Source organism: Hydra vulgaris, chromosome 02, assembly GCF_038396675.1.
Source record: "Hydra vulgaris chromosome 02, alternate assembly HydraT2T_AEP".
Lineage (NCBI taxonomy): Eukaryota > Metazoa > Cnidaria > Hydrozoa > Anthoathecata > Hydridae > Hydra > Hydra vulgaris.
The window spans coordinates 35,050,110-35,067,735 of NC_088921.1; the positions used below are offsets into that span (position 1 = coordinate 35,050,110).

General features: G+C 26.1%; 1 protein-coding gene across 4 annotated transcripts in view; it reads left to right on the plus strand.

The window, feature by feature from the left end:
* The window catches only part of LOC100213554 (uncharacterized), a 50,118-nt gene that overhangs the window by 7,107 nt on the left and 25,385 nt on the right, over positions 1 to 17,626 (plus strand). For 2 of the 4 annotated variants that reach the window (XM_065790705.1, XM_065790707.1), the window contains exons 2-8: positions 1,587 to 1,691; positions 3,656 to 3,889; positions 3,972 to 4,083; positions 7,808 to 7,977; positions 8,532 to 8,864; positions 9,070 to 9,096; positions 10,978 to 11,241. In XM_065790705.1, coding sequence (XP_065646777.1) covers positions 1,587 to 1,691; positions 3,656 to 3,889; positions 3,972 to 4,083; positions 7,808 to 7,977; positions 8,532 to 8,864; positions 9,070 to 9,096; positions 10,978 to 11,241 — 1,245 coding nt within the window. The remainder of the gene's footprint in view (positions 1 to 1,586; positions 1,692 to 3,655; positions 3,890 to 3,971; positions 4,084 to 7,807; positions 7,978 to 8,531; positions 8,865 to 9,069; positions 9,097 to 10,977; positions 11,242 to 17,626) is intronic. The other 2 variants (XM_065790706.1, XM_065790708.1) reach the window with 1 other exon arrangement.

The following is a 17,626-nucleotide window of genomic DNA, read 5'->3' on the forward strand; positions in this document are numbered from 1 at the left end:
ATTGAGTTTTTTCAACATTTTAGTTTTTTTATTGATAAACGTAAAAATCTAACTTCTCCGGACCATTAGTTTTTTTTGTTTTTCTCAAAACAATAAAAATGTGACTTAGCGCCTTTAAGAAAAACGCACTTCTTTAAAGTATTAGTCAAAGTAATTTGGTAAAAAAATAATCTGTAACAGAGTTTGCAGTTTTTAGCTACATAATAATAGTAAAAATTGTAAGATTTTATTTTTTACAGAGACAATTTTTTAATCATTTTAATTAATTAGCTTGGGGCCCCTAATAACTATAGCCCCCCCCCCCCCCCCCCAGTTCGCTGTGAATTGTTAACCCTGCTACTGGAGAGTGAACGTTAACCCTGATTTTCCCAGGCTATACAATCTGATTGGACGTTAATAAATATAAAAATAAACCAATCAAAATAGCAGTTAAATGTTTTAATGTTTTAAGTAAATAAAAAATAAAATAATCAAAAAATCCAGCTCAAGGTTACCATTAAATGTGCTAATTAATTACCCTTAAATATATTTTCTGACAAAAAATTCTGAAAAATAAGTATTGGTTACCTGGTAAAAAATGTGGTGTTGAAATAAAAATCTATTTGGCTACTATTTTTGAATAGAGTAATATTGTTATTGTGAATTCATTGTTCTAAATCATAAAGGAATAAATTATTTGCAAAATTATACACAAAAAAATAAAAATTGATAAACATTCACCACTCCTTAAAAAAGATATTTAGCAAAAAAGTTTATCCGGATGTTACATCAGCCCTTTTACTAATTACCAGTTATAAAATACTGCAGGTAAAACACTTCAGTGCTCAAAAAAAAGCTAAGAACTTTTTAGTGTTATCTATATTTAGAAATTATGTACATACCTTTTTGGTTTAAATTTCCATCATTTTTTTTTTCAAAAACTGCTTCTTATCATGAGACATTCTAATAGTGCCAGAATGAATTTGTTACTTGAATCCTAAATTTTTTAGATTAAAAAGTAAATTTCTTTTTAAACTACTTTAAGTAGTTTTAAATCAAATGAAGCGCTTATAAATTTACTCTTTAATTTTCTTTTACTTGTCTCATTTTCATCTGCTTTTGGTTTGAAAAAAAGAGTTTACTTTTTATTTAAAAATGAGCAGAGTTATTGACTTTTTTAGATTTAAAATTTTTTAAAGGATAACAACTATTAAGGTTTGTTACTTAGCTTGAAAAAAGGTCTCCACTAAAGAATTCAGAATATTACATTCTAAGCTGCTTGACAATTTTTTTTCATTAATCATATATAATATATATATATATATATATATATATATATATATATATATATATATATATATATATATATATATATATATATATATATATATATATATATATATATATATATATATATATATATATATATATATATAGATATATATATATATATATATGTTAAAGAATCTCTTAAAAGTATGAAAAGTATTAACAAATAAAAACTTGAAGTTAAATTTGGTGCAAGATCTCAATAGTAGATTGTACTAACATTAAATAAACTTTTTATCTACACAATTATTTTTAGTTTTTTTTTTTTTTTTGTGCAGGTTTGAACCAAGAGTATATAAAGACTGTAGGAGAAAAAGAAACCTTACAAAATAGTACAGATAAGCGAAGCAGTCAGAAATCAGATGGTTCTAATGATGCAAAAAGTAAATGTTATACCTGATTATTTTAATTGTTATTTCTATTTCTATTACTCTTGTTATTATTGTTTCTATTATTGTTATTACTGTTATTATTATTATTATTATTATTTTTATTACCGTTGATAATTATTATTGCAGATTTATTGGTTTACTTTATCAAAAAATAAACAAATCTTGTTATTTGAATTTTATATATTCACTAATTGATAATATAAAATGGCAAAATAAAACCTTTGAAATGCTTAACATTGCTAAAAAAATTGCTCAAAATGCAACATTGCATACCAAAAGAGTAGTTTTTATCATATCATATTTATTACTTTGATCAAATTTAATTTTTTATACTACTTAGCATCGTACTATGCTGTTTTTATAAAAAAAGTTTATTATTTAGGTAATTAGTTACTAAGTAACAAGGTAATTAGTTACTAACTAAAAAAGATAATTAGTTACTAAGTATATTTTAAGATTAACTTCATAATTACTATTCTACCGTTAAACATTAAGTATACTTAACATAACCAGAGTTCTGTTATTTTATGTTAGAGTTTTAGAGTTAGAGATTTTCATAACATCCCCAAAATAAGAAGTAAACCCCCTGTCGCCTTATGTGCACTCTTTTATATTATTTTTTAGTAGATTAGGTTTAAGGGTTTAAAAGTTGGTTTTTAGGTCTAAAATCTAGAAATATGTTTTGGAATAATAATATAAAAAAGATAAAATAACTTGTGTTGATAAGATAAAATAACTTGTGTTGATAAGACAATTATTCCGTGTTTTATTTTTAAAATCATTTTAATACCAATACTACGATATCATTTGAAAAAAAAGCTGGCTTTTCAATGAATTTGATATATCATTCCAAAAAGTTGTAAAGGGTAATTCAAAATCGAGTTAAAAAACTCACTAAAAAAATTGAAGGCTCACTGAATATATATATATTGGCAGTTATAGAAATATCAAGACATGTTGCTATAATTATAATTTATAAACATGTGAAAACCAATGAGGAGAAATATGTTTAGATATGGTTAAATATTTTTAAACTTTCACTTATTTTAAGTCATAATTTTGTTTATAGAGAAGCGCAAAATATTGATATATTTAAATGAATGGTTTTAGTATGAAAATTTATTGATTATTTTATATTAAATAATTATTATTACTATGCACAAAGTAGATGTTAGCACATCAAAGTAGATGAGGTTGTTAGCACAAAGCTTATAATAATTATAATAGCACAATAGCTTGGTTTGCCAAGATTAAAACTTCAAATTTTACGAAAATAAAAATACTTAGAGACAACTAAAACTTTGTTCACACTAATTCAACTTTTCAATAATTTTCTTAAAATGTGAGGAACACTTGATATTTTACTTATATTTCTATTAAAGTGTCCATTAATAGGAATAATCATAACAAAAATATAAATAAGTTAACACAATATCAGTAGTTAAAAAACTGATCTGATTTAATTTCATATACAAATTCAAAATCTGATAAATTTAATAAACAAATTCTAAAATATAAATTAAACTATACAGTGCAGCTAAATAACCAACAACTTGATAAACAAGATAAATTTATAAACAAACTAGAGCGTGCACTAGAGTTACAGGTTGTTTGCAACAGAGTTGCAGGTTTACTTATTTTAAAAACTAGTGAAAGTAGTAAATTTATTTATTCATTGTTGTTAAAAACAAATATTTTAAACAACATAAGTTAAATATCAAGCGCACAAGTTTTATTTAACAACAATATTAATTAAAAAATGTGAGAATGTTAATGAAATAGTCAAAATCAATAATTTTAAATTCAAGTTTCAACATAAACTTCTTTTATGTAAAAATCAAGTTATCTAAATCAGAAAAAATCAAGTTATCTAAAATTAGTTATGTAATTATTTATGTAAAAACAGAGACTTATCTTCTCATAAGGATAAAATTTAGTGGTTCTTTTATAAATAGGTAATGACGATCTTTATGTCAGTGGACTCACTGAGCAAATTTTTAAAAACATTGATGGTTACAAAGTGAAAGATGTAGTATCTGCTCCAAATTATCCTGATAATCCTGACGAACAAAATGCAATTCCCAACATTGACATCCCATCTACCGGTTACAAAGGATATACAAATTTTGGTGAAAGAATTTTTGGCTATTTTAAAGCTCCTCTTGATGGCGAATATATTTTCAACATATGTATGTGAACTTTTTGTAACATTTTTTTTACAATTTTTTGTAAAAAAAATGTTAAAGTATTTTACATTGTTTTATACTTTAGCTAGTAATAATAATGGACAGCTTATGATAAGCACAAATACAGATAAGGCAAACCTTAGAATTTATGCAGAAGTTAAAGGTCCAGTAATTGTAAAGTATGGAGAGTTTGATCGGTAAGTCAAAAATATTTTTGTTTGTTTAATTATGGTCTATCCTTCTGTTAATTATAAAATAACTTATATTTAAGTAATCAAAGGTTTTTTAAAAAAAAGGTGATTTAAAGATGACATAACTATTCTTATAACTATAAATTTAGTTTGTTATACAAAAAATTAAACAGGAACTTTTTATCACCTTATCATTATAGATTTAAATTATTTGCTAAATTTAATGTTTAGGAAATATTTTTAACAGATATATAAAATATATATATTAACAGATATATTAAAAAAAATAGTACAATAACCTAATTTAAATAATAAAAACTAAAAAAAAAAAAGAAGAAAAATTTACAAAATTTGGTATTTTATATTAATTTTTTGGCTTGTGTTTGAAACATTTATTTAAAAACATATTAAGTTCTGTATATAAATATTGGAACACATTCTCATATAAATAATGGAACACATGTAGGGACACATCCACATATAAATATGGGAAAAAATGTGACCACATGACTATTAAAATGTTTAGAATATTTAAATGTTGCTTAGTCAAGCCACATATGTTATGTTATGCTTCATATTTTAGTAGTATTTAATAGCAATAAAAGCCACCATACAGCACTAAAAATAAAAAAGAAGAGACTGGTTTCAATAGATGTGTGAGCTGACCAAACTGAAAATGAGAGGCTTGAGTCTTCTAAACTCTGTGTTGAGTGTAGAGCCAGAAATAAAAAGTTAATGAAAGAAGTAAAAGATACTAGGCTTGCTGACCACTTTAGTTAAGTCATCTGCTCTTGCAAAATTTCTTATTATTGCAACAGCATGAATTTTCAACTTTTATCATTGCAACAACATGGATTTGTTAAATTAAAATTGTGTTTTGTCTTTTCAATTCGAAAAATTAATTTTGTCCATGTCCAAACTGTGGTGTATGATTTTCAGTGTTGGTAAATGTATAGTGTTAAATTTTGATGATTAATCATTGGGTCTAAATGATCCATTTTGTATGGTGGACACAAATAACAGTTGTATTCTATTAGAGAATGTCTGTGTTGATAGAACTCTTGGAACTTATACAAAAGCTAAGATCAAATGGAATAAATAAATAAATTAAGGAAAAAATTGGAAGTCTTATTTTAGGTATGTTCAAGAAAATTTTTTAGAAATGGAGTGCATCCATGATTCTCAACTCTACAGCATTTCTTCAGAAAGGAAATTAAATAGCTTAAACAAGTGCAGAGGCGAACTATAAATTAGGCCCAGCTAGGTTGGATTAAACTACACTGAATTTAGTTCAAGAGACGGCTTAGTATAGTTAGTTATATTATGTTATTCTAAAAAGTTTAAAATAGTTAAGTTAAAAATTCTTATACAGGTTCTTTGATAAAAAGAATAGAGAAGAAAACAAAAGGAAAAATTTTTTTTGTATCTTTTTTACCTGATTGCAAAAGTAAGTAATTGATTATTTGCTAATTCTATTAATAAAATGTGTTAACAATTAAGGCAAATGTAAAAATTGAAAAACTTATTTAAAAAATTGTTGGTCTAAACTGAAATAAGATATGAATATTTTTTGTTTGTTTGTTTGTTTTAAAAATTAACGTTTTTAAATGTTAAGTTTCAGGGGGGGGGGGGGGTTTACAAAAAAATAAATAATTTTTGAGCACATAAATTAATATAATTAAAATCTTAAAGTTTCTAAAACAACAGTTTAATTTTAAACTTAAAACATAGTTTAATAAGTTTTATTATAAATTGTTACCGTGTAATTAAACACTAAAAAAAATTAAAGTTATATTTAATTAAATATATATGTGTTGTTAAAATTGTATGCCTTTTAGTGAATCAACTTTAGTATCTTAATAAATGAATATTTAAAATTGATAACTTCATTTTTATTTCGCATTTTTTTTAAACTTAGTTTTTTGTTTTTTGTTACTATTATTTTTTTTTTTACCAGTTTTTTTTACCAGTATTTTCAAAGTATTAAAATTTGTAAGTAAATTTGAAGTTGAAGAAAAAACTGATTTCAGCTTTTAAATTTTTTTTTTTTAAAACTAATTTCAGTTTAACATTGATTAAAATTTAAAATCTTTAAACCAGGATGTTAACTAAGCAAATTTAAGGATTGCCTTCTCTAAATAAAGACAAATAAATCATATTAACATATAACTATTTATTTTTTAAACATATATATATAACATATATATGTTTAAAAAAAAAAAAGTTATATGTTAATATTATTAGATATTAAATTACCAACTAATCATATTTAGCTCTCTTTTTTCCACTATTTTGTTATTACATCTTTAATAGAAATAATAATTAAAAAAACCATGAAAAAATGTTTTGAAGCAATAAATGTGAAAATATTTTTTCATAATGTGAAATTGCAAATCCACACAAATCAAACAATGTTTTAAACAAATTTAAGTATAATAAAGAAATGAAAATGAAGGGAAAAAATTATATTTATTTTTACCAGTTAATCTATGATAATTTAGGCAGACCAAAGTTTTTTGTGTTTGGTGTAATCATGCAAAAAATTATGCGATATTTTGCTTTTGAAGAATTTTTCTACACACTGCATGTAATTATAGTCTAAGTATTTTAAAAAATCTCACATTCTGCTTTTCTTGAACACAGTAAAATATAATTACGAAGCACTTCAAATAAATTCTTTTGTTATTGTCAGGAACCAGTATAATATGTTTCCAACATATTATATTGGTTTTGTATAAGACCATTTTTGAACAGTGCTTTCCTAACATAGTTTAGAGTACTTTAAAGTTCAGTTCTGCGAGATTAACAAAACAAATTTCAAAATATTTTAACAACATATTTTAATATTTCTTAAACAATAATTAGATCATAGTTAGATACAGTTTTATTTATTTTATAAATTTACATTTACAAAGGAAGAAAACCCAACTTATTGAATAACCCCTGTTGTTCTGTAATCTGGTCTAAACAACTCTAGATTGTCTGATTAATATAATTAGCACTTTTTTTTTATTGCAAAACAATTTTGAACTGCCATTCCATTATATGAATAAATATGAATTATACATTAATTTTTATGCACAAGTATGCTGCAGCCGTTTTTCAAAATGCCTTAAAATGCTTATTACGTATTTCAATAAAAATTAAAAAAAATTATTACAAGAAACTCTTTTTAAAACTTTTTTTGAAACTAATAATTTTCATGAATTTTGTCATAATTCTTTAAAAACATTTGTTTAATGACATTTATAGGCATCTAAATTAGCTTATTTTTTATAAAAGTCAAGTCTTATCTTTTAAAGAGTTTTGAAAAATATATATGTTTATATAATGAGCTTTATTTGTATTTTACCAGTTAGAAAGTTGGTTAGTAAAACACTGAATGCAGTAAACATGCTGATTGAATTCTTTTAAACTAATAATATTGTAACTGCCATCTACTTTTTTTTATGGATAACAAAAATCTTAATTTTGAAAAGAAAGATTTAAAAAATATTTATTGATCTATTTCTCTGTTAGTTTTGATGATATTTATTATGATTATAAGTTCTTTCTTAATTTATATATCAAAGTAATTATTTTACAAATGTAATGTTTTTATTTTAAATCACTTTAGTAAACATTTAATTATGAGAGAAAAATACTAATTTTTTAAATTTATTTTTAAATTTAAATTTTAAATTACTCTGTTATCAATAGCTAAGTTTAAAAATATTTATAAATTTTTAAGCTTAGAGAGGCAAGGATCAATGCCAATACCTATGAATGCAGGAGAAATGTATTATTTGCAAGTGCTACACAAAGCATTGTTTGGTTTAAATCATGTACAAGTGGGAGCTCTATTTCCAGACAAAACAAAGCATTACCCATTGGAGTCGAAATATTTCTTTACTTTGAAAGGTAACAACATATGAAATGAGTTGAACTTTTACTGTTTCTATTAAAAATTTTTTTGCTTTGTTGAGATAATTTTTGAGAGGGTGTCTAAGGATTGGTAATAAGGGTGTGATAAGGGTGTCTAAAATTATTATTGGACTATTAGTGTTATTATTGTTGTTTTTAAGAAAGATTATTGGTTAGGTAAGCATATTAGGACTCACATTTGTAGATGCTTTAGTGAAAGATGCATAGAGTGTATAGAATAAGGATAGAAGAATGTAGGTGCTAAGGTTGTTAGGATAAGTAGTCACATAAATATATAGTTTGTTAGGTATATTGATTGGATCCTTAACTTTGTATTCCTCATTGTTTTAGGGATAGTAATTTAAAGTGAATGGTAATTTTGAATTAAGTATTAAATAGACTTAATTTAACTATCATTACTTCATATAAAATTATTGCTGAATATACAGTTAAATATAATATGCTAGTAAATATATAGGATTTGTTAGTAAAATCTGTATGTGTGTTTGTGTATGTGTATTTAAATAAGCATTTAAATTTATCATAAATAGATATGAAAAAAGAAGGAGAGCCTTTAGATGGTAATGGAGACCTGAACAATAATTCAAGTAATAGTGGTGGAGGGTTAGGATCTGATGGGGGTGGGGGAGGTGGAGCAGGTGGTGGTAATTCTTCAGCTGTTGTTGCTGACCCATTGGAAGCTGCATTAGATGCAGGACAAAAAGCTGGTATTGCAAATGGAGCTGAAGCTGGATCAAAAGCTGGTGAAAATGCTGGAAAGCGTGCTGGTGAAGATGCAGGTGCAAAAGCAGGTGCTGAAGCTGGTTTGAGAGCTGCTGCTAGTGCCTTAGGAATTTCAGTAGAACAGTTAAAAGAACAAAAAGGTAATTTTTTTTAAACTTAGATATTTTAATTCATGATTGTATATATAACTTACCATAAATAACATGCCCATGCTTGAAAAAACTATTTAGTTGATATTAGAGGTAAAAGGTTGATGAAAAAAGTAAATGATATTAATTAAATTGCATAAAAAAAACATGTGACAAAAATAAACATGTACACATTCATTTCATTCATTTTTTATAGCTGAAAGAGAAGCGAACAAGAAGCTAGGTAAATGATGTTTCTATATACTATTACGTATTGTCACTTTTAATTTTAAGTTTAGCAAAAATAATTTCTCTTTTTTTGGCTGTATTAACTTTTAGTATTTATATATATATTTTTGATAAAGTTTATAAAAAACATATCTTTTGCTATTGTCTATAAATTATATAGAGTATGTATATCTATTTTATATCTATATCTTTATATATATATATATATATATATATACATATATATATATATATATATATATATATATATATATATATATATATATATATATATATATATATATATATATATATATTTATATATATATATATATATATATAAATTCTATATATACTCTTCCTGATGATCCAGCAATGGTGAAACTTCAAGTCGAAGATAAAAGTTAGATAAGTGTTTTTTACTATATATATATATATATATATATATATATATATATATATTATATATATATATATATATATATATATATATATATATATATTCATATATATATATATATATACATATATATATATATCAACACATTAAAATCACAACAGTAAATGAAACAACTTGAAAATTAATTTTCATTTCTTAGTCATAATTTAAATGTGTCTAGAAATCAATTAATAACGCTAATCAATATCAAACATATTGTTATACAAGTGATAATAAACACTTGAAAAATAAGGCTATCCCGAAGAGATCTTAAATGGGGGTTTACGTATGTGTGTTTTTTGCTGAGTAAAACCAAAAAAATTTTTTTGACAAGAACTAACTAAGATCTGTAAAAAAAATTAGGTCCTCTTTGTCTAACATTTACTAATTGCCAACTACAGATCAAATTTTGCTGACTGCAGTGTTCAAATTTGCTGACTGAATAATTTCCTAGAGGCATTAGACACCCCTACGCCCCCCATCCTTTAGATTGGCCCTGTTGAAAAAGTCAGATAAAAATTTAAAACTTAAGTTTGAAAAAGTCACATAAAAACTTAACAACACAAAAAAAGTTAAATCAATTACTAAGGTTACTAAAGATTGCTTCTATTTTTATTAGCTAAATAATCAAACCAAGTAAAGTCAAAAACCAAATAAATATTTGATTTCTAATATAGATTATTTTCAATTGATCAATACTGACATAGAATAGGATTTCAAAATGATTCTTACTTGATAACTCTATATTGACATTATTGAAATCAATTAAACAATTATAAACAATACATTTTTTAAAAATTTAGTTAGATTATGCTTACTATTATGTTAAAATTACATATGAATGTGCATAATTATATATAATTATAATAATTATTATGTTTTGTGAATGTGCTACATTGATATATTATACTCATAAAAATAAGTAAATTATTGATAAAAAAATCTGTTTAGTCAACCAACTGAACATTGTGCACAATTATATGAACTCAATATTAGTATCATTTTCTTGTTCTTCCAGTGTCAAATTGTTTTATATATTGCTTCAGCTTCATTAGTTTTCATATGACCCTATAAGAAGAACTTTTCAGTTTTGCATAATACGTAGGGAAACACAATGTTTTTTATTTATTTTGGTAATAATAACAATTTAAATTAAATTCAATGAACTTAAAAATGTAAAAAAAAGAAAAGAAACACAAAATTAACTTGAAAAATATTTCTTTTTTGTTTGAGAAATCTCAATTAACTTTTACTTTTAATACAAAGGCCAATTTTCTACATCAAGAGTAGTAATTTTTTGGGATGGACAATATATTACTTCTAAATTTGTTCCAGTTGTAATACAGAATAGGAGAGAGACAGAGATTATGATGATGATGGTGATAATGATGATAATAATGATAATAAAATTTTATTTAATCTTATATTTTTTCTATTTTAAAAATTTTTCTTACACAGGTTTCAAGTTTCGATTTTATTCTGCCAACTTTAAATGTTCGCAACCTGGTGGTTATGTATGCAAGTATGCTATAAGCACAGAAGAAGATAATACTGTTCAGTTAAATCCTAGAGAATCTGCAGCTACATTTATATTGAGAAAACCTGGACTAAGTGGAAAGATTGGAAGTGCTTCATTTGAACTTGACTATCGTAGAGGAGTATTTCTTAAGAAAGATGGGAGTGTATTAACAGTTGGAGCAAATGATGGAAGCAAGCAGTTTGGTATTTTAGGCTTTTTAATTATTTTTAAAATTTTTTTAAGTTTTTTGTAATATGTGTCTTCATAAATTTAAGGTTTATGTATATATGCATGTATGTATGTATGTATGTATGTATGTATGTATGTATGTATGTATGTATGTATGTATGTATGTATGTATGTATGTATGTATGTATGTATGTATGTATGTATGTATGTATGTATGTATGTATGTATGTATGTATGTATGTATGTATGTATGTATGTATGTATGTATGTATGTATGTATGTATGTATGTATGTATGTATGTATGTATGTATGTATGTATGTACGTATGTATGGATGTATGTTTGTATATACACACAAATATATATATATATATATATATATTTATATATATATATATACATATATATATATATATATATATATATATATATATATATATATATATGTATATATATATATATATATATATATATATATATATATATATACACATTTTTTTATACATTAAGGCAAAATCTATGAGATTTCTGATCAAGTTGACCAAGTTCTTTTCATTTATCCTATGTTCTCAGCCGATATTGTTGTTATTGGTGACTTTAAAGCTCTTGTTTTTAAGCTCTTAAATTAAACTATTTCTCAATCTTTTATTCGGATAGTTAACTTTATGACTCATTTTCCAGTTAAACATAATCACTTACCTTCTCTCCTTGATTTTTGTTTTGTCTCTGGCCCAAGCTTGTGTTCAGTTTCTCTCTTGTTCTCCTGTTAGTAGCTCCACCATCCAATGATCTAAGTAAATCTTTTATCTTGTGCTTCTTCTTTAGACTCACTCTATCATCCCACTACTTACTACTACCTTAAAACTGACTAGGATTTTTTTTTTGATTTTCTTTGTGATAGTCCTTGATCTGATGTCTTTTGTTGGAAAGTCCTGGATCAAGGCAGGTATAGAAGTTTCTTTTTATTGGTTTTAAGTTATGCCTCATTCAACTTCATTATTTTCACCTTTTGTGCAGCTGTTAAATCTAATTGTGATTATTTTATTCATTGTTTACAAAAAAATAACTTTCTTGAAAACAAATGCCTGTTTATTTTTCAAGAAATCAAGTGCTCTTTGATACTAAGCTCGGTTATTCCAAGTTTACTAAATCTCGTATTATATCTAAGATGTTTTGAGATTTTCGGAAAATCTTCAACAGTGTCATAAACAAAGATAAGTCAAACATTCCATCTTTTGTGTGACCTTATTTGCTCTCCCAAGGATAAGGTAAAAGCATTTGCAAAATATTTTTACTATAATTTGACTCTTGAATTTAATGTCCATACTTTTTCTGCCATTACAGTTAAACAAGTTAATCTATTGTTAGACATTCAGATCACTCCAACTTCCTTTGCTAAAGTCATTTTTTAATTTAACTCTTCTATGGCCTATGGTACGTAGTTTTACAAAGTGTTCCCTAGAACTCTCTTTAATTCTTTCTAAGCTATTTAATAAGTGCTTGACTGAATCTTGTTTTCCTGCTTTTTTGTAAAATGGCATCTGTGGTTCCAACTTTTAAAAACTTAAAATTCTCTTTCTTATCAGCAAGGTTTTTGAGTCTTAATTAAACAAATTTCTAACATTCATCTTGAGACTAATAACTTACTCTCACAATCAATATGGTTTTCTCGTTCTACTACTGACTTACTAACTAATGATCTGATCTGACAACCTTACATCCGAAGTGGCTCTATTTGCTGATGAAATCAACTATTATATTCCTGTCTTGACAAAATATTTTCTTTTTTTGATTGTTTAAAACTTACAGCCAATCTTGAATATCATCTCACTTTTGTAAGAGCTTAGGGCTTGAAGTGACATGTGAATTTTAACTTCAAAATTCACAAAATTACTTCGAAAACTGGGCAGACTGTATGCAACACAATGTTTATGCAAGACAACCACCCCAAACATAAGGCTGATAAGGCTATTGAATTTCTTCACAAGAAGAAATTGAAAGTCACTTACTGGCGAGCACAAATCCCTGATTATATGTGTATATATATATATATTTTATATATATATATATATCTATATATATATATATATATATATATATATACACATATATATATATTTATATACATATATATATACACATATATATATGCGTGTGTATATATATATGTATATATGTATATATATATGTACATATATATATACATATATATATACATATATATATATATATATATATATATATATATATATATATATATATACATATATATATATACATACATATATATATATATATATATATATATATATATACATATATATATATATATATATATATATATATATATGCATATATATATACGTCTCTGTGGCCAAAGTTGTTAGCTTGTAGAGTTTAAAAAATACAAAATTGAAGTTTTATAGGTATTATATACATAATATAAAGATATTATATACTATAACAAATGAAAGGAAGAGAATTTTTAAAAGTTCATCAAAATACTAAAGCATCAAAACATCGGAAGAAATTTGTTGCGCATATGTCATGAAAGAAGTATATATGTTAATAATGTGCTTAAGTAATTAATCCTAAGAAGCTGTGGTCTGAAAAAAATTATGGTCCTAAACCGCGTTTTTAAACCTTGTCTAGAAGAGAAAGAGTATCATTAGAAGAACTGGCCTAAATATGATAACAATATTCCATATAGGGACGAATAAGAGATTTGTAGAGGTAGAGAATGAAGTCAGGAGAGAGAAAATGGCGAGCACAATAAAGAGAAGCAACCTCAACAGCTAATTTGCTAATTTGCTAATTAATGCTAATTTAGCAATCGACTGTATATATGAATATATATACAGTCGATTATTTAACTTCCTGAATCCAGGAGGTTACATAAGAAGCCCATTTTTCAGCTGAATGGGAAAAGACATTAGCTCAAGGACGATCACGAAGAAAATCACAAAAAGAGTCCTAATCAGCTTTAGTGTAGTAGTAAGTAGTGGAATGATAAGGTGAGTCCGAAAATGAAGTACAAGATGAAAGATTTAAAGAGATTATTGCATGGTCAGAACCACCTAAGGGAGAAAAAGGAGAAACTGAACACAAGCTAGAATCAGAGACCAGACATGAATCAAGGATTGAAGGTAAATGATTAGGGTTGTCAGGAAAAAAAGTTATAAAGCAGAAGTTATAGACTTTACTGTCAGCAGGGTCAGTGGCGTTAGAGCCAAGCCATTCAGTGTGATTAGCATTAAAGTCACCAATAACAACAATATTGGGAGAGGGGTGGTCAATTTAATCAGAAATTATATCTAAAGAGAGAGAGCATGGTCAATTTAATCAGATATTATATCTAAAAGAGTGCAGTCTTGGGAAGAAGGAGAATGATATAGAACAAAGAGAAAGGTGATGGAGTGAAGAGGTGCTAAGCGGAAGCACATAAAGGTATGGTCAAAGTACACCAAACAGGTGAATTGATGCGTATGTATACCCCTAAGCCAAACATGTGACTATTGAAGTCTTTGTGAATTAAAGGATAGTACCCATCAACATTGAGATCAGAAAAAGGAATAGCAGAATTTAGATTAGTCTCACTAAGAGCAAGCAAGTCTGGTGAATTTTGCAAGAGGTAAGATTCAACTGATGGAAGGTTGCTTCAGACTCCCAAGCAATGAGCTATGCAGTTTTCTCAGTCCTGTTAGTTAACTCATCAGAACCATTAAACTGAGTTTTAGAGCCGGACCCTTATTAGGAGATAACAGGAGGAGTTGCATAGCCACTATCAAGGAGGCACAAGCAAAAACCTATGAGAAAAGTTAAGAAGATCCATCATTCATCATCCTAGGCAGGAAACAATGTAATACAGGTTTACATCTATGCCAGCCTAATAGATGAAGAAGGGGTTTGGGGCTAATCAACAGGATTGTTCTGCTTACCCCTAAAGTTTTTGCCTAGGAGGTCTCCTACAAGACAGTAGCTGGACGCAGTTAACATCTACCCAAGATGAGTATTTTTATTGAGACACTATCTCTAGCCTTTACTCAACCAAGAGCCACAAGGCAGGGGAATTTAAGGTGGGTGCAGTTAATATCTGCTCAAGATGAGTATTTTTATTTAGTCACAATCTCTAGCCTTTACTCAATCAAGAGCCCCAAGGCAAGGGGATTTTTAAGTTGGTGTTTGTTTCTCCAAGCCTTTGCCTGAAAAAGCACAATCTACAAGACATCAGGGCATGGGGCAGTTTGTACTGGGTTACATAATATCAGTAGCAGGGTGATCGTGATGATTCTGAACCTGATCTGACCTGACCTGGAGTAATTAAAAGGAGCTACTTCCTGCAAATGGCACCTTACAACATTGGGCATGATATTTTGAAAATGCATCAGGAAAAATATTACACATAACATAATACTAGAGAAAAGGGTGAGCGTAAGTTTAATAGTTGGAGTGTCTAGTTAGTTAATGAGCTTACACTGCATCAAAACGGATTTAAACATTTAAACAGAACATTTAAACATTTCAACAGAACACATACATACATAAAGTAACTTACGAGTGAGTAAACACTGTGCCAGAGGTTCAGACAGAACACAAACTATAACAAAAACAAAATATAACAACTTATGGGTGAGTTAACACTGTGCCAAAGGTTCAGACAAAACACAAACATACAGATAGCAACTAATGGGTGAGTCAACACTGCGCCAGAGGTTTTGACAGAACACAAACATACATATAAAGTAGATTACAGGTGAGCTAAAACATTAAATAAGGCACCTCAAACTATATGAAAGACACATTTTTACTATAAATATTTATAGCCAGATTGAAAAATTTGAAAATACATTGTGTTAAGGGGCGGATTTGAGTCCTTGCACATGACAGAATTTATTAGATCAGTGGTTAAATGACAGTGCATTTAACCACTGTTCTATCAAATTTATGCATGTAATTGAAAAACAAACCAATTTATAAACTCTTATACTGATTGCAATTAATCAACACTTTTCAAGCGGGTTCTCTAAATAAGCACAGCTTTATTGCATAGCATCTAATATAACATAATATAACAATAAACAAATATGTTACATGCAAACAATACAATGCAAAAAATCCAATTATATGTCTTTTTTGGTTAAACTGTTTTGTTTTAAATTTTTGTATTTATGTTATTGTATTTAAAAGAATTGACAATATTGAAAAAACACAAAATATATTGTCTCATCTTAGTGGAAAATTTAAAACTTCAACTTTAGATTTGCCCCTCTTTTAATAATTTCTGATTTCTAAAATTAGGTCATCTTCTTAGTTCCGCCATTTGTATAGCATTACATACAAATGTCTATAAACATCTTTAGCATATGTTGAGTTTGCAGGCAGTATATGGAACGATTGTTCTTAAAATGTATATATATAGCAAAAAAGTCTTTTTTGCTATATATATACATTTTTTTGCTATAAATATATAGGCAAGATTAACAAAATTTCCAAAATTATTATGCTAAGGGGAGGTCCCCAAAACAACACTGATGATGCGACCCATAATTTATGGGTTCGGAAAGCTAGTGTATATTTAGTATATATAAATAAAGCTAGTTTGTATTTATTAGGAAAAAGGATTATAAAGTTTGGTGTGAAAGAGACTTACCAAAATCTCTATTTTTACAGTTCCGGTTAGCTAGTATATATAAATTTATACATGCATATCAAATAATAATAATAAAATCATATATATATGCATATATAAATATATATTATGTAGATAACATATATATACAACATATACATATATATATATACATATATATATATATATATATATATATATATATATATATATATATATATATATATATATATATATATATATATATATATATATGTATACAATATATAATTATATACAACCCCTGATCAAATTATTAGCCCACATTGCTGTTTTTGTAATTTTTCTCATTCTAGTGGTAAAATTTGATTTTTTTCTTTAAAAAATACGAAAATATTTTTACTTATATAACATATAAATTTTTAACTTAAAATACACAAAATTTTGATAAGAATATGTTTAATAATAGAATAAGAGTTTAATAAGTGAAATTCTCCCTTATTTAATTGATCCCCCCTTATTTTTAATCATTGCACGAAGGCAACTTGGCATACTATAGAGACAATTTAAAGCCATTTCTTTCAAATGTGCATTATAGTTCCAATGCCAAATAACTTTTTCAATCAATTGGGTCCTATTAGTGACCTTTTTGGTAGGAATTTCTCTCTTTAATAACTCCTATACATTTTCAATAGGGTTTAAATCCGTGGAGTTCCATGGCCAATCCAATAGTGGAATTTTTTGAGAAGCTAATAATTTTTTAATGGATTTTGCTGTGTGGCATGGAGCTC